Raw genomic sequence first — 26,270 nt, 5'->3', positions numbered from 1 at the left:
GAAGGGATGTATTATGACAACGTTTTTGCTCTAGCACTGTTCCCAGGGGACAGAAATATTGAATGATCTTATGTGCATGTATTTGTAAAAATCTCTAAAAAATAATAGCCAAAACATCAGCCTTGCAACTAATTTTGAAACCTTCAGGCTACATTCTGAATGTCTGTTCCAGGTTGAATCTGGAAGCACATATAAGGAAAAATTTTAAGGCCCAGAAGACCCCAGGAATAGTTTTTTTAAAAGTGATGAGATTGTTACAAGTGTGGCTTGGTGCATATTTAAGATTCTTAAAAATATCTTGCCAGATGCTTCCATGTATTGTAAGGCATCTAAACACTTTTGAATATCTGCCCCTTAGTCTTTCAAACTTGCAGTGGGTCCTTATTCCGTCTTGTGCTTTGGTAAGTAAATCCTCCCTCATGCTGACACTAAACAATGCTGCTTAGTCTTTAGAAACGATACTAGTAGGAGAACTGCAGAAATTGCACACTTCAGTGCCTGCCTCCTGCGTACTAATATCCATGCTTAACCTTGCTCGTCTAAATAGTCCAGTGGAGCTAAGAGATGTGTGTCTGCAGCATCTGGTCTTTGTCATGTGTTACGGATTTTTTTTTTTATGAAAAAGCACAGAACGTTTTCAAAATTAGGATTCCTTCAGGTTCTGTCTTTTCAGTTCAAAACATCCCCAGTGGGGACCTCAAGAAGGGTCATTTTGACTCAGCCAGAGTTCACATCCAACCGATGTTTTTTCAGTTTTTGACTAGGTCCTTAAGAAATTAGCTGTCCCTACTTCTTGCTCAGTCATTTGGAAGACAATTAACTGTTGACAGTGCACATTGCTCTGGTTTCTTGCCACTGAAACTTTTCCCCATTACTTTGAACATAACACATTAACCAATGATATGGGCCAAACTTTGGCTTTGTATTTGGCTGTGCATCAAAACTAGACAAGGTTTTGTGCAGGTTAAGACCAGAATCTTGAGAAAGTGGTCACTGTCGTGAGATTTTTAAACGAAGTTGACATAAATCGTATGAGAAGAGTTCTTTTAATATGATCTTCTTGATTTCAGGATGAAGTTTTACAAGGACAACCGTGGAAGTTAGTTATGCTGCTCATACTGGAACTTAGTTTTGATCTCTTCATAGGAAAAATCATCTTGTATCATTTTTAATAATCTTTCAAAATTTTGATTGACAGACTTCACTAATAGACTTGTCTAAGGCCTCCTTCTCTCTGCTGAAGAGAGACAATTATCTCAGCCATCCTCAGTGTACTATCACCTTAGCTCATTTAGGTATGCTTAAAAAGACAAATAATAATCACTGTTGCAGAAAGCTCTTGCAGATTGATTTTCATGACATGATGCCTAATGATCAAACCAAATTGTGATTATTTATGTCAACGCACATTTAACTACAGTGAAGAAATAAATACTTTCATCTTGTCTCCCTTGAAAATCCTGTTTTCTATTTGAGGTATTTTAGCAAAGTGGATTTGTTTTGTGGTGTTCTCCAGTTGAGGTTATACTGAACTTGAAGTTGATTGCCCCATGAATGGGCACATTTAAAGCAAAATTTACACAGAGATGTTCATCTCTTCTTTTAAAATAATTTTTGAGTGGACAAAACCCTGAAAGTTCAAATCATCATAATTTTCTTCTTACTGTTTGGATGTTGTCTTTGCAAAGTCCATTTCCAGCTCTATTTTCTTGGTAGCTGCTGCTGATCCTCCTGTATACATAAGGCGGGCATGGCCAGTAAAAGGTTCAGAGCCTACACTATACAGCTCAAATGACCAGTAGTGACTGGCTGGGTGACTTTGTAGTGTAAAATGGAACATGAAATTTATCATGGAAAAGGTTCTCAAAAACTCAGTGATCTTTTTGTTACCAAATACTATAAATAATCCATCCTTCTCTCAGTCCTACAGGTTGGAAAAATTGTAGCAATTTCTACTGTTGTTTCTTTCCAGGAACATTTTGCAATCTTAGAGGCAATAAATAATTTCTTGACCAGTTTGTTTGTGAATTATTTCTTGTGTCTCAGGGATATTTTGCTCAGAAGGGCAAGCCAACAAATTGTGATCAGGCAGTGACAGATCTGCTCCGCAGTGGTGCACATTCTTCTTGCCGCTGTCGAAGGCATCTCAGGGCTTTGGTCAGGGCTTTCTTTGACCCTTCTTAGTAGTTTATCCAGGTTCCTGCTTCCTGTCGACTTGTTGCATTGGAAGTGTTTGAAAATGAAATGTCCTTTTTTATTCTTTAGGCGTGTGTTTCTTTTTGCATCTCTTTCCACTGTGGTATCAGCTGAAGGCATCTGCTACCAATTCTTTAGGATGTCTTTCCTCAGTCAGCTTGGTCCACCCTAGGACCTTCTCAGCATGATGTGTGTTGGTGACATGCCATCCCCTGTTTGCCGTCAGATATCACAGCGATCAAAGAGATGAGTCCGTGAATTTAACTTGCTAACCCAATCAAGCAACGGTTCATGTTCATCCTACTCCAGATCTTCAGCTGAGACAAATTAATGTAAAGCCCTGTTTACACCAGTTGAGGCTTGACCCCAAATTTAGATGGAAGGAAAAGAATTATATCAGTTCTTTCTTTTTGATTTATCTCTGCTTAAAAGCGATGTATCCTTTTTGTCATGTAGCATATAAAAATTGCATGGTATCCCTTTGACTAATTGGTGAGCTGTCAGGAGGTTCTCCCTCCTTTCTGCGTTTCTGAAGCAACCTGTGCCGTGCAGTCACTACTGTAAGGGTGATGCAGTGCTGTATGTTACACGGGTGGAGTAAACACAGTTATTTAGACCTTATCATGTTTGTGAGGTTTCCTTATAGTGCTGAAAATGAGAAACACACCGTGCTCCATCTGTGTCAGAACTGGATCATGTTAAAACCAAAAAGCGTTTGCTGGTGGCATTAGGAAAGTTTTGGGTTAGTTTAGATCTCTGAAGCTTTTACAAGGGAGTTGACAGAAGCATTATAATGAGCCCCCAAGCCCTTTTGTCTCTTTGCATAATTCGAAGATTTCACAAAACAGATTGAAAGAAGTTTCCATAGACCAGCTGAAATTTATTTAAATGTAATCGGAACGTTTGAATCTGTCCTACCACCTTGCATACGCTGGGACGGCAGGCAGCGTGAATAGCTCCCGTCACGGCTGGAGCGGGCTCCTGCTAATGAGTGGCTCACCCGGCCTCCAGCGTGAATCAGAAAGGAGTGCTTGGTGGGGACAAAGCCCTCGTTAGTCGGCTGCTTCGCAGTGGTGACATTGTGATTACCGGCCGTATGGATCATCGGTATGAATATCTAAAGCTACCAAATTAATAAGTGGCCTGGTGTTTGCGCGTTCGGCTGGAGCGGGCCTCTACGCCGAGCCGAGCAATGCCCGGGGTTTGGTGTTGAATGTCACCTCTGGCTGGCGGTGAGGCCACTCCGGCAGCGCTCGTGGAAGCGGCTGCCTGCTCTGAGCCACTAGCCCAAGGGAGCCGGCGCTGGAAGGGAGAACCGTTGTCTCCAGCAGCGAGTGTTGTGCCTTGGGTGGCCGAGGGCTCGCAATTACGCTGGCATGAAATTCCTGGGGAAAGTACTTTCCCCTAGTACTTCTCCATTAGAAATGCATTGCTTTCTCTCTCCTTTCCTGATTGATATTTTCCCTTATGTGCTGGAAGGGAGGATTTTTCTCATTCCTTCTAAATCAGAGTAGAGTTACTGACTTCTAACAGGTTCCTCCTTAAATATGAACTTTTCATGTCCAAAAGCAAGCTATCAAGCACAAGTGATCTACTTTTCTGGACTGCTCATGTAAATGTAAGGCTGGTCTCCACAGGGGAGTTACAGCAGGGTAGTGCAGAGCGTGAATTTATGGCACACCGGTTGCTCCCTGGGAATCCCCAGGTGGGAGCACCCCAAGCTCTCTCATAGGGGTGAAGCAACTTGCTTTCCAAGTTAACTACCACGCGCAAAGGCGTTTGGCTCACGTTAAGAGCGTGCATGCAGTGAGTTAGTACAGAGTGGGAGATGTGCTCTGAGTATGCCGCGTGGCTTACCCTCCGCCGTCTTCCCCACCGGATCAGGCCTCCGAGCAGCCACCCTCATGCCAGGCCAGGAATGCCTTCAAGCAGCACCCACGCTTTCCTCTTCAAACTGCAATTTTGCAGTTGCCTCCTGGTGACATTGTAGGCAATGCTTTGCCTCAGGGCTGCGGGTTGGAAATGGTTGTGTGTTGGTGGAGCACGATGCAGGGAGGCAAGACTTTCTCCCTGGCCCCTTTCAAGCAGTTTTGTAGAGGGGGAGTGATGCTGGAAACGCACCTTGTTGCTTTAGCGCTGACCAAAGGGCTGGTCTGCTCTGCATGGTGGTGGTGGTCCCTGCACAGGGTGCTGCCACGGCCAGCATGACCTGGTGTGGATGCTGATGAGAGGTGGGTGGTGAGGGAGAAGAAGAGCACGAATGGAAGGAAGGGTGGGTCAGCAGAAGCAGATTAGGTTAATAATATCTTAATTCTGTAACTTGGTGCTTAGCAGGTGGAAATGGCAATAAAACAACTCATAAAAACATCTCTAAGGGAAAGGTTTGCAGCTGAAAACAGGCAAATTTGCCTTGTTTGGGGGTCTAGTCGCTCACAAGCACTGCCAGAGAAAGGCCTGTGAAGGCCAGGACCTCCAGGGTGGGCAACGGTGCGGTCGTCCTCATCCTCGCTCTGCAGCCAGCAACCGGCTGGTGGGATTTATCCACATGGCATTGTAAAGCGCCTGGGGATGGAAATCCGCAGAGCTACACAGCCATGCCGGCTGGCTGTGAATAGCTGTGAATATGAAGACGATGTTTAGCCAAATACACGGTTTGTTGAAAATAAAGCAGGAGCCTCTTCACTTGCAGTGCCTTAGTGCTAAGGCACGTGCAAAGTCAGCCCAGACCTGTAGCCAAGAAATTTACCCAAAAGACCTCGTTCTGTGATCAACTGAATGAATTCTAGCATGTGGAGAGGTTGCTCCAAGGGAAAACTGATGATGCTCAGCACATCGTGGATGCAGCCTAAATTGCCTTTATTCAGATCGTAGGAATAAAAGGCGCTAATTTGGCAGTATCATGGTGTGAATGGAAACCGAAATACTGACTGCTCCGTTTCACCTATCGGCACCTATGTACGGTATATCAAATTTTTGATATTGTCCATAATACGTTGCAAAGGATGACTCATCAGTTTCGAAGAAAAGCATCCAGATGTAACTAAAGAAATTTAATTATGGATTCAGTGTGTTCGTTCAAAAATATTTTTTTTTCTCTAAGGGAAAAAAGATGTTGAGCAAATAATACTATGTTTAGATCAAAACTTACTTACTAAAATTATAGCTATACCAACAGATAAATAAACATAAACTAGTAGCTTGAACCATTAATGAAAGATAAATTGTATGAAGGGAAATGACAAATGTTTACAGTTTTGGCAGGATTTAAAACAGTGCATGTCTCCTTATATACAGCAACTGTTTTAACAGCTGCTTTTTTTTTTTCCCCTCCCCTAAATTATTTCAGGTTTTTGAGTCATGATGCAAGAATCTGGGACTGAGACAAAAAGTAACGGTTCAGCCATTCAGAATGGAGCGAGTGGTGGCAACCATTTACTAGAGTGCAGCCTACGGGAAGTGAGATCAAACGGCGAGACACCTTCAGTTGAAATTGGGGCTGCAGATTTAGCACATCTTCAGCAACAGCAGGTACTGTAACATATATTACGAATTTCCTACTTACAGCAAAAGCATAGAGCATTTAACCCTCAAAACCCTTGTATTTGCCAGTCAGACGATGCTTTTAGGACTTGCCGACGACATTCCTTGCATCGTTGTCTGCAGAGGATTGCAATCGTAATGTAAAGTGAAATGTTAGATTTTTCTTCCAGGGTTCGTTTTCAGGCATTCCCTGGGAAGATGCAAAGATCAGAGCTTGCTTCCACTGCCTGCATGTGCCTGGTGGCTGTGATTGGGCGAACCGCTGTATACAAATAACTGGTTTCCAAAATATGTCACGGGGTGGAAAATACACTAACGTGAAGTTTTGTTTTTGCAACAAATTTTAATATAACCTAGCAACCTCTATCAACAGAATGTTTTCTATTAGTGAAAAAGTTTGGGGGGGTATCTACCGCAGCAAAACTTCCGAAGAAATAAATAAATTAATCACGCGTCAGGACTGTTTTCACTGTGGAAGAATCAGGACAAAATTATGTATTAATGTTTTCCCTTTGTGTTTTAATTATTGTATTTTCTGGGAAGTGACCAACTTCACCAGTGTAAATTATCTATATAATATATTTGGTCGCTTTCTTTTCCCTGATACCCTCGTTGGAAATTTTGCAGCGAGCTGCTGGGCATGTATCATTAACGTGTCTGGGAACAAAGGCTGCGGTAGAGCCGTCGTGAATACGCTTACGCCCAGCCCTCACTTTCTCTCATGCAATAAGCATTCTTAAAACCTTTTAAATAAGCGACTGGCAGCTGGTTAAGGCTCCCCTAAGTGTACAGGGATCCTTCTGGCAGGTTGTTGTGGTGAAGAAAAACCTGCAGTCAAAAACAAGGCAAATTGATGGCTTGAAAAGGAGCAAGGGACCCCGTTTGCCAACCTAAGAGAGAAAGCTGCCATAATTAAACAAGCCGGAGAAATGGATGATACTAAATGCACAGCCTTTGGTCGTTTCAGTCATTTTCATCCTACAGGTTTTTACTTGAAGTGAGAATACCATCAGTGAGAAAATCACAGCCATGCTGAATTCATTACTGCAGTAGTCACACAAAACCACGGATAAAATTTCAATAACTGCAGGCCACAGTTGAGTAAACAGTTGCACTGAAACTTAATTCCTGTTGACTTTTCCCTCGTTCTTCGCCAGGGGCACATTCTGATTCGTAGTGCAAAGACAACAGGGGTTACAGCTTTGATTAATATAGGACAGTCAACGAGAAGTGGGAACAGTAAAATGCGTTCGACACAAAGGTCTCTCCCCTTACAAAGGCTCGGTCGCGCAACAGCGAGGTAACCGCGCTGGGTTTTCCCGGCGAGCACCGTGGAATTTTCCAATGCTGCTGCCTCCCCCCTTTGTTTGGAGAGAGAAAGAGGCGCACGCACACGCGCACACACACACACACACACACACACAACCTATAGCATACCATACATCAGAAACGCACAGCCCTTCGGCGTCTCCTTCTCGCCACCGGCTCCCAGTCTTCCTTGGGAAAGCCCCGTGCCAAGGCTCCTCCGCAGGCATCCAGAGGGTGCTCGTTGCATCGGGCCATGCTGTACGTGCAACGCGCTGTATCCTGCAACAGCCGCCCGCTGGGTCGGTTAAGGAGCGGCACGGATTCGTTCCCGCACAGGGCTCCCAAATGGTGCCCAGCACCGCCGGGACCGTGCTGCCGGCACCGGGAGCTGGGCACAGCAGCGGGGTGGGCAGGATTGCTGTACGGCGTGCTTGCACAGAACGCAGATTTTAGCATGTAGTTTGTTTATCCTCCGCCTCTGCCAGAACAATAAATATGTTCGGTTAACTTGCTTTTCTCGGAGTTTGTAAAAGACCTTTATGCTCTGTGTTTGAATTCTGCTGCTAATTGGTTTTGATGAGTAACTTTTTCATGGAGTTTTTCTTTCTAAAAGCAAGTTGATTGAAAAGTTTGCAACACTTACTTAAAAAAAAACCCTGATAATAACAAAAGGGCAACCAAAGCTAGCATAAAAATATCTATCTTTGTGTTTGGAAAATATTTTTAAATGCTGAAAAGAAAAAAAACCCGTTGTTTTCAGACAGCTAATGCAAGCATTTACAGATACACATACAACATGGAGCATAATGTTTAGATGTTTCCCCATATACAACATATGCTCTCAGGTCACTTAACAGAATGCGTTCTACGAAACGCTTCTTCAATACAAATGAATGGGTTCTGAATTAAACAGCTATTTCTTAAGAGCATTTCATTCAAATCTTTTCTTTTTGCCACCTGGCACTCGTTTTGTCAGAAAAAAATCAGCGGCGGATAGTTTGAGCTTCGCTGTTCTGGTTAGTTACATATTCCTATGATGAGCACGGTTGAGCAGAGAAACATGGACGTGTAATGGCTTATATAAAGCATCAGGGCTGAATTTTGGTTCACATATTTTTGTTAATTTTATGAATTTATGAGGCCTGTTTTGCTACTATGAGAAAGGGAAACAAACGCTTCCAGTTTTTTTTAGGAAGCTACAATAAGTTCACAAACCTGTAAATATTTTATCATGGAAAAATATGGAGCATCACAGATATTCATATGTTTGAAGGAATAATATGCAATGTGGGCTGTCTGGTAGTAAGTGCAGGGATGACTCATAGGACAAGTTTTGCACTTTCCATGTCGTCTTAGGGTGATTCTGCCATGCACGAAGGCAGAGAGTGATGCTAAATTATTTTTGCATTAGGAATCTTGTAAAATGTACTGTTAGCTGGGAATAGCAAATTTGGGGGCCGGTTTTGCAATATGTAATGAAGACAAGTAGCTCCAACTGATGTTTATGTTTGTAATCATGAAGTAAGATACTTTTCAAAGTGCACAAAAGTAGCACAGGTGACTCCTCTGGGAACGGTACATCTGTAGAAGGGATGGATAGGAATGGAGATAGGTATGGGAAAAAACACCACCAGAACCAGTCTACGAGGGAAGGAAGACTCTTTCCCACAGTATTTTGGCACCTCCTGAGGGACAGGAGAGATTCCCTCCCGGCTCCAGGGAGGTGTCAGAAATAGGTGGGGTTGGCAGGGTTTGGGTGCCCTGAGATAGGCATGATGGTCACCGTGGTCAGCAGACCGCCTGGCGAGACCTGCACCCGGCCTTCGGCGTGGGGTCGGGGAACGGGGCTCTGGAGCTTGCCCTCAAGGGGCCCACACCAGCTGGGGCACCCGAGAGCTCTGGGAACATCTGTTGGCTCACGAAAAACATCTGGGAGGTGCAGAAAGGGCGGCAGGGTGACCCACGGGCAGAACGGCGTGCTGAGCGAGGGACGCTCCGACACAAAGTGTGTAATGACGGGGTGACTCTTGCCTGCCAAAGAGGAGTAAATAAAGACTCAGGGGGACAAACTGCCTTTTAATGTCCGTGATCACAGCTTCAGTTGCCTCAGTGGTTTCTGACGTCTACTCAAATAGAGGGTTTGATGCTTCAGTCCTAGTCAGTTCTCTTTTTAAGCTTATAAAATAAATATTATTTGTTGTGATTTATTTTTATCCATGGGACTATTCATTAAAGTGTTCTTCACATTATTAGTAGAGAAACAAAAATGTGGATGGAATAAAGAGGATGAATGTGAAGTTGAATTCCAGTATATTAGAGCAAGACACAAAATGATGTGTTGCATGGTGGCAGAAAAACAAACCTCTCCACATCAATAGAAGGAGCCACTTTGATACCAAAACTTCAAGTACTGCCCCACGAGTATAAAACTCAGTATCTTTTGTTTAATCCCGAATGCTTTTGAACTTTTTAGGAGGTATGACTTTAATAGTAATTTGTTGACAGATTAGCTGCAGAGATTGCAAAGAGTTTATTTTGCAGAACTGGCAGGCTCGTATCAGTGTTCTCTTAAGGAAAAAAACACACATTGCTGTTTTGCAATTGCTTGCATTTATTGACAACCTGCGCTGAGCAGGCAGAATTGGAATGTTTGTATAATGTAAACCTATAGCTTGTCTGATGAAGTGTAGTGTACTTTTAGGTAGTGCATAGATTACTTGATAAAAAGGGTTACAAGGTGACTATGTTTATGACAAACTAGAATAGTAATATAAATGTAGCTGGTACAGAGAGAAACAAGAAAGAAGTTTATATAAAGAATTGTTCTTTGTGTAGGAAGACTTTGACAAACAAGAATGGCAGTATAAATGCAACTGGTGCAGAGAAACAAGAAGGAAGTTTATATAAAAAAATTGAGCTTTATGTAAGAAAGCTTTTCTTCACTTTGTCTTTGAACTGAACTATACTGTAATTATGAAGTGTCACTTTAAACTTTCCGAAGGGTTTAGATAATACCGTGTTTGCCAGGTGTCCACAAAATAAGGAAAGAAGCTTTTTTTCCTTGAACAAAATTTGAGTGTTACATATCATATTTTCAGCGTATCCTGTTCTGTACTTTGTACACCTTTATTCCACACGAATGAAGAATGCAGTTTTATTCATATGCAGGAGATAAAAAGTGTGTTTCATATACATCAGAAGTTTTGGACTAGATTCTGGTATCTGTGTCCATGTCAATCATTTCTTCACAATTGGTCTCACTGGCTTCAGTTGCAGTGTCTGTGTCAATGTGAAGGTGTCACAGTTTGGCCCTTTGGCAGCAGTCGCTTTGAGAAATGCTGAGATGGGACGTGTTAGACTGAAGAAAGCCAATTCCAGAGGGAATGTGTGGTTTCTGCAGATTTTGTTTGCGTCCAGAGAAGAAGAACATGTAAAAGAAATGGGTGATTTGGTATGTTGTGGAGAGGCTGCTTTAATTTGATGGATCGAAAAGAAGATTAGACTAGAGAGAATTCTGAGCGTTTCAGGGGGGAGATTAAAGTAATGCTATATATTTTTTTTTAGTTTGCTGGGTTTCATCTTATTTCAACAAGCCGTGGGGAGGGGTTACAAACTGCATCAGGAGTTTTATGGTCCCATTGATCATGATATGGACTTATCTCTTTAGAACAAAACTGCTAAACTAGATCGAAGATAAAGTCTTTGTTTCATATTGACATAACTGGGTTAGACCAAATTTGTTTGTTAGACTTTAAGGGAGCGTGTGTGTTGAGTCATTTTGTCCAAAGAAGCACAAAGCCTAATTATTAAACTGCTGTTGCTACTGAAAGAGCCATTTGAGAGTATAGATTAAGCTACATTCAGCTTATTGGGATTGTGTCTGATTTTGTATTGTAGCACATGGATAACTGATGATTACAGTACCATCACTGCGTTTGTAGAGCTTGTGCTGTTTCAGCGGCGAATGTAAAAAATGACTTTACACTCCTAGTAACTTTGTGCTTTTATCATTCATAGTTTTCCCCCAAGTTCTCCTATCTCCCAACATTGAATGGAAGGTGACATGATGTCTTTTTAGTCATTCAAATCTAATAACTTTTAATCTGAAGGTTAAGTAGTGAGATATAAACTAAGAGATGATAATATCAATTTTATGTTCACTGAAGGGCACAATATACCTCTTTCTAGTAGAAGGAAAATTGTGCGTAAAATGTCTTTTGCTTTTCAATGGAAAAGCTGTGGCTCTGAGAGCTTAGGAATGAAGCAGCGCTGGAAAAATTAAATAAGTTTTAACATAGGCTGGCTACCTTGCCTGGATTTTAGAATCAATGATTTTTTTTCCTTAATAATTCAATTTTTAGATCTCTTGTCAATGAACCATGCTGAGAACATTCATGCAGCATTCTCTATCTTCGCTGTTACTAATGTCTTTGTTATAACTATTTATTGACATCAACAAGCCTTAAATTTTCTCTAACTGTTGAAGGGTAAGGGGAAACTACCACTTTGTTGCAGTTGCTGAGCTTTTTTTTTTTTTTTGCCTTGTTTTTGTTTTATTTTGCTTTTAAGGTCTTTGATAAATAACTGCATAAATCTTAAGTTTTCAAAGCACCTTGACATTGGCTCCCAGAGTTGTGCACTTGTGTGTGTGTACAAGCATGTACATGCAGAAGCTGGGTCATTAGATATCTAATTACCTGAATTATGTGCCCATCTGAATCCAGAAGTCTTCTTTAGACTATAGATGCCTATTTCTGTGCTTTATTTTATTTTTTTACAGTGGCTGGTTTTACTTTCACTTGTAAATTAAAATCATTCAGTAATCGTTTAGGTTTATATGGGCTTTTTAAGGAGATGTAACTTTGGAAACGTTTGCTGGTTTGTTTTTTAACCTTGCATCTCAGGAGAAACTTCACCCGTGAAAGGTTTGCTCCTTGCTGCTTTCAGAGGCGTGCGCTCTCCCCTTATATTTGCTTATGCTTACTCATAAGCAAAAAAGTTGCCCGTTCAGGAGCTCTGTTTAGGGAAATGCCACAAAGGAATGTTTTAAAGCTCATCGAGCACATGTGTGCACTGAGAAAGAAGTTCAGTGGACATCAGATATAAATTAAATATCTATTTCAAATGATTGATGTCATTAAAATTATTAGAGACTGTTCCTCCTCCATTGATCTTCAGGCTCACAAGTGAGCTAATAAGCAGCGCAACCGAACCGGTGATAGAGCAAACTTAAAACAGTAGCATGCCTGTTGAGGTATAAAGTTGTCTTTAATTCCCGTGGAACTGTTCCTCATGGTGGTCTCTGGGTAGCAGGATGCTTAAGCATGTGCCTAAATTTAAGTGCATCAGTAGTCTTATTAAGATCACTGGTGCTTCTCAGGCCTGTAAAATCAGCACTGGGCTTAAGTACCTTGCTGAATTAAGGCTTAAGTAATTGCCCGCCCCCAAGAAGCTGCATGGAGTGCTGATATTTTAAAAGTAATTTAACTTTATTTGGCAACGCACTGCATGTAGGGGGAGTGTGTGGCAGTGCCTTCTGAACGGAATAAGAGTTGCGCTGTTTTGTCACTGATGTAGCTGGTGGTTGCAGTGGAGTTTGGTCTAACTTGAACACCTTTAAATGAGCCGGGAATCAAAGGCCACGGTTCCCTATTCCGGCGTTACGTGCTTTCTCCTTTGGAGCTCCGCTGGGTATCGCAGCAAGGGCAAAGCTGATCAACGGTGTTGTTGTAATTTGCAACAGTAACGTTGTAAATACAGATTGGGATATACAGGAAAGTGCAAAGCTCCTGAACACAGTACATTTCAGGAGCTTTTTCGACTGTGTAGCACTCCATTAATTAAAAAAATTAGCAGAAGGTAATTTTTCAGTGCTTAGCATAAATAGCGGCATTTAATAATTACAGTTTTGCAAGATTGGTGCTGCTTGTACTGTTGCTGCGATCTGTGTTTTCTTAGCCCTGCTCACTACATTTTCAACACATAAAAATGTATTTGCAACCTGTTTTAAATAGTGCAAATATATCATTGTTTTTCCTATAAAAGCTATATATTGTGTCTGTAACGTCAGTGTCACGTCTCAGACGTTTCTGAAGCCTGGGGCAAATGCCAGCTTTATTACAAGTTGGGCTTTTCAATTTATTCATAATCATATTTCTTCTTTTTCTTTAAAAGGTTCTTTTTTGGGTAGGCTACTGAAAGTAAGGCTCATAAAGCAAAGGCTGGAGAGAGTTAGGCTATTTAATCTATCTGGCAATGTGTTGCAAAACCCATCGATGTAGTTCTCCTCCTCACCCACGGTCCTCCAAAGTCTGTGTTCGAAGACAAAGTGAGGAAAAAGAGGCGAGAAACGGATACGATTTCTTGTCTTCTGGATGTTGACATAATCCAGATTCTCATTTAATGACCATAAGGATTGAGGACTGGGATTATTACAGAAAGAAACATTACTGGGCATACTGGCACACAGAAGAGAGTTGCAAGGTTGGAGATGGGTCATTTTTGCTTGATAGAGCATTTTATTTCCAATTTTGGGTAACATCTTTTTATCAAGTTTCTAAGCTGAATTTACTTAGGACTAATTTTTCTATACATGTTTTGGGTGTTCTTACCTTTTAATGGAAATAATCAAATTTTTGGAAGCATTTTGTTTTTTCCTAGCAAGCAACATCATTATTGAGGGGCACAACATGAATGTTTCAAATTTAGAGATGCAGAGGAAGGTCACAGTTTGCCTCCAGAATCTCAAGTAATCAGGATTTCATTTCAGATAAAACCTCTGGGCCTGAAACTTAAAAAACACAACTTTTAACTGGCGTTACGCAATTTGCTATGGGTCACTTAGCCAAATATTTGTTTTTGTTTTTTTGTTAAAAGACTTGCCAAAGTTCAGGTGGGATTTCAGGCTTTAGTAAACTGTACCTGGAAATTAAGCGCAGGAGAGGAGGGGAACAAAATCTTGTCTGCTTGAATTAGAGCGATCACAAGCTAAAGGAATGTGGTTGCAGCTGATATGCTCAAATTAAGTTTTCCTTAAAAATGGCCTGTTATATCACCAAAACAAAAAAAAATAGTGCCAGGAAAGAACTGCAACACTAATAAAATGTAGTAGGACCACTGACTGTCTGACATTCAAGCCTTTTCCTCCTTTTTATTGTAATTAATCAGGTATCTGTTAAAATCCCAACAGGATTATGGTCCTGCGCTGGTCACCAGAATTGTGCAGGCAGAGGCTTGGGTGGATCTGCCCTCGTACCGGACGTCATCCTTAATCAGCAGCAGACCCAGAACTTTGGGGGGGTTTTGGCTGCTCTCTCAGAAAGGAAGCTAGGGCACTTTTGTTGTTAAACCATCATCATTTCATATTTTTGTTTCCACATAATTAAGTGATTCATAGAAGGGGAAAGGTCAGGTAGACATGAGGAACATTAAATGGAACTTGTTATGAAGCAGCGGGGCTCAGCATCTTGCAGTAAAGACAAGAAATGAAATACACTGTAATTCTCATGCACGGGGGAGTTTTTGTAGCACTCGGGTCCTCAAAGTATGTTTCAGCTGCCTCCAAGAGGCTTTTGCTGGCCCTCTGCTGAAAGGGGAAACTCGATCTGAAGGTTTTCTAGCACTGAAAAAACTCTGGTTTTGGAAGAGTGGCTGTAGTATATCTTTACTTTACTGTAATGCATTATGTACCCACTTCTATAACAGGTCAATCCTTCTCATAAAATTCAGAGAAAGAAAAATAGGTGTGTGTGGAAAGCAACTACTTCTGGATTTTGTTGGAAAGTCTAGGACCTGTTTGATGGACGGGCTGGATAAGGTGCTGCTCCGTCTGGCGTTATTAGTCTCATGATGAGTTGTTACTGGTTCTGTAAGTGCAGTTCGGTAGGTTCTCTATCATGGTGCAGTAAAATCAGGAATAGCTGGAGTCTTTCAGTGAAAATTAGCTTGTAGTGTCAAGAAGTTAAAAGTTAGGCAATGCCAGTGGTATGGTTCCCCCCGGCACTGGTGCACTGGTGAGAAGCGGTAGGTGATCTTAGTGTGGACAAGCTCACGCCGCAGCAAACTGAGCATGTTTGTATGCAGGCCAAACTGGAGCTGGGCATTACTTCTGCAGGAGGGTCTCCTGGAGCAGAAGGGCCCTGCCCTTCTCCACGCACTCTTAAGGCAACCTGTGAGGTTCCCCCAAAGCTGGCGTTTCCAAGGAAGGTGCCTGCTGGGAATGTGTATGATGCTTAGTATGGACGTGCAGGGTACATCCACCAGGGTGAAGGCACCAGATCTGCTGGGCTTGCAGGGGATGGTTTTGGGGGCTGGGGTGGGCTGTTTCACAGGGTGCTCTGTGGCTAGAGGAAACCACACGGTCTGCCAGCTGGAAAAGCTCGCCGTCGTACTCGGTTGCAGCCATGCGTGAAGTGCTTTCTGTAAGGTCACGGGGGAGTTAGCTATAGGTAAGCCTAACCCATTCCCAAGCCTTTATCCCACACCATTCTGTTGGGAACAGAGTGCCTACCTTCATTTTTCTTCAACAGTTGAGTAATGTTTTTGATAGTAGAACGAGCCCTGCTTCACTCCCACTACAACCTGCTTTTTGACTCACAGCCATCATCACAAACATGCTATTTGGGTAGCAGGAACATTGTTTTGCTCAGCAAAAGCAGTCTACTTAGTTGCCTTCTGATAGTTTTAATGCTGTCTTAGAGATCCGAAAGAAAAACCCTCCAAGTCAATAAACAAAAAGCAGACTTATCTTTTATAGTGTTCTTGAAACAAATGTAAGGTTATAACACTAAAGCAAGTTTTATTAAATCTAGGCATGAATCCATATTGAAGAAATAATCTACTGCTTCCTTGCAGTTTCTTGTCTTTTTAATTAGTGCCAGCAGTGGGATTGTTAGCTTTTAAGATATGGTAAATATGAGCCTATTAATATTATTGAACATAATACTCAACAAGGTAAAGAAATGCTGGTAACTGTAGGTATTTTATAGACAAGTTAAAAGCAGGCCATTTTCTGTTTGACAAGTCTTCCTTTATTGCTGTCGTGTTTAGGTACACAGACGGGAAGCCGGGAACGGTAAACTTTCTCCAGGTGTCTGGAACAGCTGTCCCTGATTGACGGGCGCAGGGACTGCCTTGGGTGTTATTCCAGGCGTAGGTGGCATATTTGAGCCCCTTTTCACAACAGGGCAAGTATTTGGAGTTTAAAATAGTTCTGTCTCCTTATTTTACTTGAGCAATGATTCACCAAGCCCTCCGATTAACGAGGAGGCTTTTTGAAGTGTTTTACAGTTGGTTCTAGTCTTTTAACGCGGGCAAGGACTGGATTATAAGGGTTGCACAGTGATTAGCTCTGTTTGCAGTATTTTCTTTGCTCAAAAATTATGGTGTTTGTTTTGTGGAGGGGTTTTATTTTTCAGTGTGTCTGTTGACCACCTGCTTTTTTTCCTAATTGATTACAAGGGCAATTGCTAGGCATAATAAATAAAAGATATGGTCTACCAAGGCTGTGTCATAGGGACTGTATGTCAAAGATACATAAGCTGCAAGCAAAAATACGTGCCTTTCCCTGGGGGCAGGGAAGCACATGCTGTATTTGTCTTTGGGGATCCTTCCAAGGCTGCTGAGAAGCCCACGGTGGTAACTTTTCTAGTGTTGGCTGATGACCTCACTAGGTGCAGCAGCTGCACCATGGAATCGGTCAGCCCACAAGCCCGGATTTGCTGTCTTATGCCTTTTTTTTAGTGCAGCTTAGAAAAACAGACCTTCAGTCTCTCTCTGCAGACCAAAACCCAGAGTAAGTATATCTTTTAATGGAGATTTCATTACTGCCCAAGCAGGGTTATACAGTGCTTAACTAGCTTTCTAGTAGAAAGCTTCTTCCCAATGCTTAACCAAAATGCTTATCCTGCAGGTAAAATATCTTCTGTCTTGTTGAGTCTGTAGCAGGCGTAAGAGCAGATTGTCTCCTTTCTTTACAGCATCCTTTTCCATATTTGAATGCTGTTCCCATGTCTGTACCCTCAGTCTTCTCAGAACTTGGACAATCTTAGTTCTCTCTTCATAAGTCATATTTTCTAGACCTGTGGTCACTCTGATCACTGTCTTTTGGACTCTCTCCACTCAGTCTAAGTCCCTCTTGATTTGCAGGATTCAAATGGCATGATCCTCCAGCTGAAGTTTTACTGGAGCAAGCAAAGACCAAGTATTTCCCATCATATGATTTGCAAGCAATACCCCTGTTTATGTATCTGAGTGTGGTGCTTGCCATTTTTGCAACAGCATGACCCTGTTGACTCATGTTCAACTTGTGATCCACTGTAATCCCTAGAATTATTTTCCAAAGAAGTGCTGTGAAATCAGTTGTTTTTTCCTGTTGTATATACAAAGTTTGGGTATTCCAGCTAAATTGTAGCATCTTACACATCGTTAATAAATACCATTCCATTTTTATACAGTGTTTCTCCACTTTGTCCAGAGGATTTTTTATTCTAATCCTTTCCTGAAGCATCTTTTCAGTCGCTCCCAGTGTAGTATCATCTGCAGATTTGCTAAGTTGTCCGTTCCTTCATCTGTGTTGTTCATAAAAAAGGTTGATGTCTTCAAAGTGCATTTGCTGTATCCTTCCATTTTGACAGTGACCCATGAATACCTATTCCCAACATACAGTAGTTTTGTTAAGACCATGTTTTCCTAGCTTGCATATGAAAATGTCATCTGAGACTCTTTACAGTCAAAATATAGGACTTCTGTTTTTCCTCTGTACAAAGACATACCAATGAATAGATCTTTCCTCTTGGTTTTAAAAGATTAGTCACATTTTGGACTGACCTCAGTTGTCTGCACTTGACCTTCAAAACAGAGTAGAAGTACCTGTGTCTCCTTCATTGGGCAGGACATACCATGAGAAAGAGCAGTCAAACATTGCTTGGCTTGTTCCAGGCTCTTTACAGCTATGGGACCAATTAATGAAGTTAATCGAAACTGAGGTTTTCAAAACCTTGTTATATAACTCATCCCAGCCAAACATCAAAGAATCCGTGCATTCATAGGGGCAAAAGTAGCTCCCACTAGAAGTACAAAATGCCGGTCTCAGCTAACTGGTTTTCTTTGTGGAGACTCAAACTGGATTTGGCTAAAGAGAGACTGTAGGAGGATTGCACCCAGAGCCAGCCCACAGTAACTCTCCCTATTTTGTCTGCATATGTGTCTGGTTCATTTAGTTTATTATTTCTTCCAGAAGCACAGTCTTAGCCAGAGGAAGTATCTTTTCTATTGTTTTCAGTCCAGAATCTGGTCTCAGAAACTGCTGTCTTTACCACACATCATGTCCCTCCATCTCCAGTCTTTTATCAGATTGTCCTTGGAGCAAAAGATGAGCAAATGAGAGTGTCCTCCGTTTAACTGTGAGTGTCAATGATAAATCTTTGAGAAGATGCAGATCCACCCCATGTCTCTGGGTAGGCTGCAGGATAGTCTTTACACTGATCCCAGTCCTTCATCAGCCTCTAGAATCTGAAGGACAAAACAGAAGGATTAAAGGAGAGGGAAATAAAACACATTTCATGTTGAATGTACAGAGCCCATCCAGAACCCCCAGTAATGACTGCCATAACTGTGCCTCTGTCACTTGGAGGCCACCATTCCTCTCTTTGCCAAGTCTCTGTCGACCACAAGACAAGACATCTGCAGTACATTTGTTTAAAGCAGGGAGATGACAAGCATTGAAACAGATGTTGGAAAACAGAGCAGCAAAAGGCCCGTACTGAATGAATAGCCCATAGGGTCTGAGCTGTTTGATGGCTGATTACAGTGTTAGCCAACTGTTCTTTCAGAGCCGACCGAACCCAGGAGATCCCTGCGGTAAGAGTTGTACTTTGCCAACGTGTGGTGCTCCCTTTGTCACTGTACCTTTTCAGATGTACACAGGGAAAACACGGGAAACAGGATCATCATTCAGAACCCCTTAGATGAGTAGCACTGTTGCTTATCCAGGCTGAATTGAGTCCTAGTTATGACTTGTACCTTTGGAAAGCATCAAGAGCATGTCTCGGCATCCAACAGCCAATATCACTCATTAGTTTGAATGAAAAGTCTGTATGCAGGCTTTATCAAAGCTACAGAGAGTTTTATCATGATCAACATAAAACAATATTCTCTCTGAAACCTCTGCACCATATTGCCATATAAAAAGCAACTAATGTCTAGTGATCCTTGGTATATGAAGCAATTCAGGTTTATCACAAGCTGACAAATTATGCTTTAACAGCAAAGAATCCCTTTTGTACCTGATCTCATGTTTCCTAAGGCTGGCTTTTCACCTTCTCTGATCTTGTCTTTAGAAGCTGATCCCCGTACTGGAAAGATATAGCTAGTGTTAAATGAACTCATGAAACTCATGACTATTTACTTGTTAGTAATCTTGGGCAAGGTACAAACTTGCTGAGTAAGGGAGCTGGACTGGCGCTAGGTTGGTTCGGTTTCGTGGATGGGAAGCGGATGGAAAAGTAGCCCCTCATAACAGAGGAAAAAAAGAAAAAAAGTCCGTTATGTTCTCCTCTGTGGTAGCCAGGGAATGACCTCCAGAAGCGGCAGGCATTCAGCATATAGTATCACAGTGTCTAAACAAAGCCACAGCAGCTTTTCAGGAAATCTCTGGCATGCTATCCTGTAATGTGACACTGCTTTTTTTAGTGACACAGCAGCTAACAGTTGAAGGATTGATCATCTTTCTTGGAGACGAATGCCAATATTTTCCTCATTAGCCCCTTGCAATCTTCCTACTCAGAATCACCAGAAGAAAGGTGACTACTGGCTGATGATGCCACTGAAGTCTTATAAGGCCAGAGATGCACAGGGCAAAATAACCTCCAGGATTGCTGTTGGAGGAAATACTCAGAGGTGTTGAGAATACACCTCAGGATCCTTAGCATAGTCATTTGTTTGGACTTTGCTCCAAGTGTCTGATGTGGGTACTTGCTGTATTTCTGACAGTGATATACCCCGTGCAACCTGTTGAGGTTGTGGTTGCACTGCCAAAAAATATTACATCAAAAGGGTCTTGTTCTTATGCTGAAGTCTACCTTCCACGATGATCTCGAATGATCAGGGTGCAGAAGTGCTGCCCCTTTCTCTGGGGCTAAGATGGGGCCAGACCCCACACCTGGTGCTTTCCCAGAACCGGAGGGGTTCCTGTTCCTGGGTCCACACCTTGGTTTGTACAGATGGAGGGATCAGCAGCACAAATTGCTGGTATTTGTCTTGCATCCGGAGATCGCGCTCTTCTGCTGCTACCTTAACTAAGAGAAAGACGAACAGGATTATTCAGGCTATCTGAGCTGCCTGCAGATGTGCTATCTGCTAATGAAAGATTGTTCAGCTCAATCACATTTTCATCTTATCCTGGTAGAAGGAAGGAAGGGATATGTGTCTCTTCTTCCATTCTGTTTTTTTGTCATCTGATTTTTTCGTTTGTGGTGTTACAGAGACAGGCAGCAGGCGAAAAGCTTGAAAATCATTACTACGTTGCTCTGGTCTTTATAGGGACTTGAACCATTTAGAAAAAGCATTTTATGAAAGGGCTGGTTCCCATATGTTAAAGTGAAAGTCCCTGGACTGTGCTGAACCTCCTTGTATCATTGCTGTTTATCCAAAAGGATGAAAGAAAGAAAGATCCAAGACACCTGGAGTGACAAATTGAGAGAGAGCTTCTTGGAGCAGGTTTTCTTACCTGGCCAGGCCATATCCAACCGCAGACGCACCGCAAACACGGTTGTCCAAGCCGGCAGTGGTGACTGGCTTCTGTTCTGCCCCCGAAAGCTGTTTCCATTTGTGGAGGCAGGGAGCAGTGCTGAGGAATGCGCTCAGGCTTATTTTTATTTTCAGGAAGTCTCGACTGATGCGGTGGTTTCACAACCAGCACCCAGGGCACTGCCAGTCCCCCTGCAGTTTATCCAGTCCAGCCTTTTCCATTCTTTTTCCAGATGAGCTTTGCTCCTCAGGTCTCTCTATTCCTCTCATCTTGAAACAACACAGATGCCGTGCAGGAGTTAATGTATGCCAAGGTTTTGAGCTGACCATGTAAGTGAAGGGGAGTAGAGGGGCACGAGTGTGCTTCGCCCCTCTGAGATGGATGTTCCTCTGGACAAAGAGGAGTTTAATAGCAGGCGTAGAAGTCCTGCGATTGTTTAAAAGAGGTGTATTGTGGCCAGATTTGTGCTTGCTGTCCTGGAAGCTGGCTTTTGTGACTTTTGGATACTCGTTCGGTGCTAGCGTAGAGCTCAGCCACATTTCGCCCTGTTTGGGTCTCCCTCCAGCCTGAGCTTTTTCTGCACTTGTGATGAGGCACACGTGGGTGGCTGGCGCGCGAGACCTGGGTCCCCGTGGTGGTGTGGGTGCCGCTCGGACAGCGGAGGTGCTGCATCCCGCCGGCAGGACTCCGTGCCGGTGCCGGAGCCTGTCCTGCCTGGCTGGAGCATCTTCATCTACGCACACCCGCAGTGGGTGCTCCTCAGGGTGCTCGCCGCCCCTGGGGACCCTGACAGCTCTGGTGCTCCTCAACCGGAATAATTCAGGCACTGCGTGTGGATTAAGACAGCAGACTGTAGGCATGGCCATTTTCAAATCAAGCTGTCCCTGCTTTAAAAGTTCGGTTGTCCCAATTCCGTTCTTGGCTAGCCATTGGAAATCCACCGAAACCAGAGGGAAGATTCAAGGTTTCGGCTGCTGTAACTGAACAAACAGCTAGTCCGTGCTCCTATATTTCTTCAGATTGAAGCAATGGGAGAAATATGTCTCAGTCTCTGACACAGTGCATTTGTGGAAAAGCAGTTTTCTGGCCAGGTACGAACAGATTCAATTGAAATAGGTCAGCACGGCTACTCGTGTGATAACAGTGTTTATCAGCAGGCTAGCCTTAAAATGAAAAACGGCGCTGAAATTGTTACAGTGGAAAATATTAATAAATAATTGATCAATAGTAGAAAAGGACACTGTAAATAAACTTCAGTGTAATTAATAGGCTGTGCTTTGTCAGGAGCGTGCATGCAAACGAAGCACTGGATGCAATTAACATATCGTGGGCTGAAGGACATCTGCAGATAAGGGTTAAACAATCTGTTGAAGCTGAACTCGTGAACCTGTTTAAACTGCTAGACTTGTTTGTTTCAATAAAACTTTTGTCTCTGCTGTGTACATATTTTATAGCATTGTCTCTCTCATTCTACAAGAAACACTTAAAGTCAGGTTTTTAATATAATGTTGGTAGCAAAGTATGAAGGACAGCGGAGGTAAGAGAGAAGGCAACTTGCTAATGCAAAAGCAGTGTACTGAAAGTCACTTTTATTTCTTATTTATAATCTACATGCACACTCTGGATAATAGATGACAACGCTCATTCAGTACTTTAACTTCAAAGCCGAGCGAAGGCATGGATGACAGAGCTGGGAGCTGGAACACAAAGGTACTAACAACAAGAGGAAAAATGCCTGTTTACTGGATTGCATTTGTTAGCACGCTGTCTTCAGATATTGTTCCCCCAGGAATAGCGAGAATATGTGCTGCACGAACAATGATTTAACATCTGAAAATGGTACTTAAAGAGTTTTCTGTCTGGTAGTAATGTGATGAAGGCTTCTGAATGGAACCTGGGGACTTCATTTCTTCTATTTATCTATATGTCTCTCTGGTTTTAGTCAGCGGTAATTGCATATTTAACCCCTTAAATAGGTTTAACCCTCTCAGCACCAACTTCTTTTTTTTTTTTTTTTTGGTCTCATGTCTGCTTTTGTTACACTACAGCTGTGCTGCTCGCATTCCTTGCCAAAAAATCAGGAAGACAAAAGGGATTTTGGAGAAGTTGTAGCCAGGGAAGTGCACTGAGAATAATACCAAGCTCCACCTCTCGTTCTCTCTTTTCCTCTTCTTCCTTTTTAAGGAAAGCAGTAGATAATAGCAGCCAAGGAAAGTGTTTTAATGGGATTCGGTACAGCTGGGAGCCTTATAGCAGAGCATGAGGGCGAGAGAGAGAGAGCTGTAATGAGGGGGGAAGTTGCAGATAGGGCTGTAAATCAACAGTATAAATTTGCTGCTTACTTCAGCACTCCGCTTCTTTGCGTCTTTCTCAATTAGCACTTATTCTGGGGGGGCTTGCTTAATAGCTTGTGTGAAACAAATATTAACCTAAATTGTTTAATTATATCAAAATCTTGAATTCCTCCAAGACGAAAAATTGTTTTTAGCTGAGAATACATCTGCAATAAAACATCATCTAGTTAAAGTAAACGAGCTCTAAGGAAAGCCATAAGATTGTAGCTGAGCTACTTTTACAGTTTATTTTCATGGTATTTAAATTATGATACCAGTGGGTATTTTTAATTAGTGCCTCTTTAAAGTGTGCACTTGTCTACATAAGCCATTTTGGCAAATTTGACTCACTCACACAGTGGTTGCTGTAAAAGAGGCCAGCACAGCCTGCAGGAATTGGAATTAAAAGTTTCTGCAAGCTGTTGTCGACATGACCACATCTCATTAACTTAAAAAATGGAGATTATTTGCCTGAAAGCTTGATTTGACTAACGGTAATCAAATATTAGGCTCAGTGGAAAAGGAGGAAAAACAGCTTCGCTGTTGTGATCTATATCCTTAAGTGTTGTGTGGTTCACTTTAAATAGCTATGTCATATTTCTGCTTTGACAAACATAACAGGGAGAAAAGGAGTAATGATACATATGGTTTTGTGAATAACCCACGCTTATTTTTATTTTACATTCTGACATATTATTTACCAAGTTTACCGGAGATAAATATAATTTCTCTGATGATCTTAACATTAAGTAGTCAGAATTAATTCTGTTAAATAGTTTCCCCTGAATTATCAAAGTTTAAGTACTGGAAATTGCTTATATCTCACGATTATCTTTATCAACTGTTAAATAGGCATGAATCTTCAATTTATACCCTAGAATCTTCTAATTGTTTTAACAAAATATGATGCAGTAGGCTGCAAAATTGTGCATAAAATCAACCAAAATAGAGAAGTGCCTTTCTTATCTTGTGAATTTTTTAAATAGCTTGTTAGATTAAACAGCTGAGAAAAAAAAAAATCTCTTTGGGGCAACAGTTAAGGTATGGGGGTATGAAATTCAGAAATGCTTGCTTTCGAGAGAGGAGTAGAGTCAAAATTTGGTGTTAGAGGGTTGTGTGTTTTCCAGTTAAGGGAAAGACAATGTCAGAGCTGGATGTGAGCGGTGGCACACATTATCAAAAAAAAAAGGGTGCAGTTAAACAAAAGAAGATAAAGTCTTGTGCCTTTTTATGTCTTTGAACTGAGAACATGTGCTGCATTTTACTAAAGGAACATGAGCCTTGAATGTAAGTAACTGGTTTTTGCATTAGGTACTCCCTGGAGGTAGCAGAAAAATATCATGTCCCTGCATGAAATGCGAATGTGAAATCTACCAGAAAGAAATATTTATGACCATTTTATGCTTGATTAGACTTGGATGACATCTGTTAGAAGACAGGGACTGGACAAAGAGAGAGACGCTCGGGGGCAAATGTTAACAGAGTTGTTTAGATGATGCTGGGGCAGGAGCGTCCATTTACTGCCAGGCAAAGCCCAGGAACCGCGTTAGCGCCGGCGCAGCTGACGGGAACGCGCGCTGATGGAGCCGCTGCGAGCGAGCGAGCGAGCGGGCTGGCCGCCGCGGCCCGCGGCAGCTGTTGATACCCGCTCCGCCGCCGCGATTTATGGGCAGGTAGCTCGGCTCGGCGCAGGGGGCAGCTGCCTCCACCGAGTCACCGAGGTGTGAGCCAGCTCTTAAAAAAGGCCAAAAAAAAAAAAAAAAGAAAAAAAAAAAGAAAAGCCACCTCTTCCCTTTTCAAAGCTGTCGTTTCGCCGGGCGGCCCGCGGAGTCGGAAGCGCTTGCCGGAAAGCCGCGTTTTGGGGTTGGCGGGACTCCCCGCCGTAAGCAGCCCCCGCTCCTTGCGGCGCCTCTCCCGGGGGAACCGCGCTCCCGGCCGCGCCGCCTCCTCCCCCCGGGGCCCCGGCGCCCCCCGCGTCGAGCTTTCACCCCACCGTCGGCCGTCGGGGCAACCGTTAGCCTCTCTGGGCTTTTAGCGTCCCGCTGCTGCTCGCCGGCTCTGCAGCGGCAGTCGTTTATGGCTGGAGGTAGGAGCGCTGCTCCGCTCTGGTTCCTTTCCCAGCTTGCTCTTCCTGTAAATTTTCTCTGTCTGGAATGCTTATGGGAAATGTTATTTTGTTTTTGTTTGCAACAGTTCTGTTGTTTTGATTTTGTCTGAGTAGTATGGAAAACAGTACGTCACTCGGAGTGGGTGTTTTGTCTATTGGCCATTTGGCTATTGCACATATATTTCTCATACTTACTACATGATGACAAGGGAACCCAAATGGCATAATTTTCCAGTTGAATTTTGCTTTCCAGTTTAATAATAGTGGAAGGAAAACAAAGTTAATAGATTTAGCAGTTTCGATACTGCTCACACGCTGATAGATGTCTTTGGATTTTTTTCCCTGTGGTTAAGGATCTGTTTAGACAAAGGTCAGACTGATGCATATATCAGTTCCTATAATAAACTGCACAAGGATTGTGTTACGCATTTTGCATACAGTTGTGAAAACCTGTAATTTAAGTACCCTAACCCATAAAAGGGTAATAGACAATTTTGATATCAGCAATATGATTAGTTTAGGGTACTTTTCATCCTGATTTTGGGGCAGTGCATAACTTAAGTTCTACCAATAAATGCCTTTTAATTGAAAAATGATCTGAAATAAATCTTTAACTTGGGATCACGGTATTCTCCATATAACTCTGTTTAGCTGAGGAGATTTGAGTGCAAGATACACTGATGCTTGCATAATATTTACCCTGTTAGGGAGAGAATATCGAAAGGCCACAGAATGCAGCTTTAAGACCAGATAATTTTTATGTATAGTACAGAAATATAAAATGGAAAGTATGATTAATTTTTCAATTTCTCTCTGCAGATATCTAATAATTGTGCCCATGGACTGCCAAAGGCTCCCATTAAAGATTTAAAATGCAAAGAAAGGTAGAATCAAAAAGATGGTATTTTGGATTAAATAATGTAAAATAACTGTAGGGCAATAGCAAAGTGAAAAGCTATTGGCAAAATAAAAGCGTGGTGTCAACTCTCCTTGAGACAGGCTTAAACATTTACGTGTTCACGTGCCTCTTTCTGTAGCT

At 42.3% G+C, this 26,270-nt stretch overlaps 1 protein-coding gene across 12 annotated transcripts in view; it reads left to right on the top strand.

The window, feature by feature from the left end:
• Positions 1-26,270, top strand: part of FOXP1 (forkhead box P1) — a 385,930-nt gene that overhangs the window by 216,537 nt on the left and 143,123 nt on the right. For all 12 annotated transcript variants that reach the window (XM_067303481.1, XM_067303486.1, XM_067303484.1 and 9 more), the window contains one exon: positions 5,543-5,724. In XM_067303481.1, the coding sequence (XP_067159582.1) occupies positions 5,554-5,724 (171 nt within the window). In that variant the 5' untranslated portion in view covers positions 5,543-5,553. The remainder of the gene's footprint in view (positions 1-5,542; positions 5,725-26,270) is intronic.

The sequence above is a fragment of the Apteryx mantelli genome, chromosome 12 (assembly GCF_036417845.1).
Source record: "Apteryx mantelli isolate bAptMan1 chromosome 12, bAptMan1.hap1, whole genome shotgun sequence".
Lineage (NCBI taxonomy): Eukaryota > Metazoa > Chordata > Aves > Apterygiformes > Apterygidae > Apteryx > Apteryx mantelli.
This window is presented reverse-complemented; position numbering and strand designations above follow the sequence as displayed.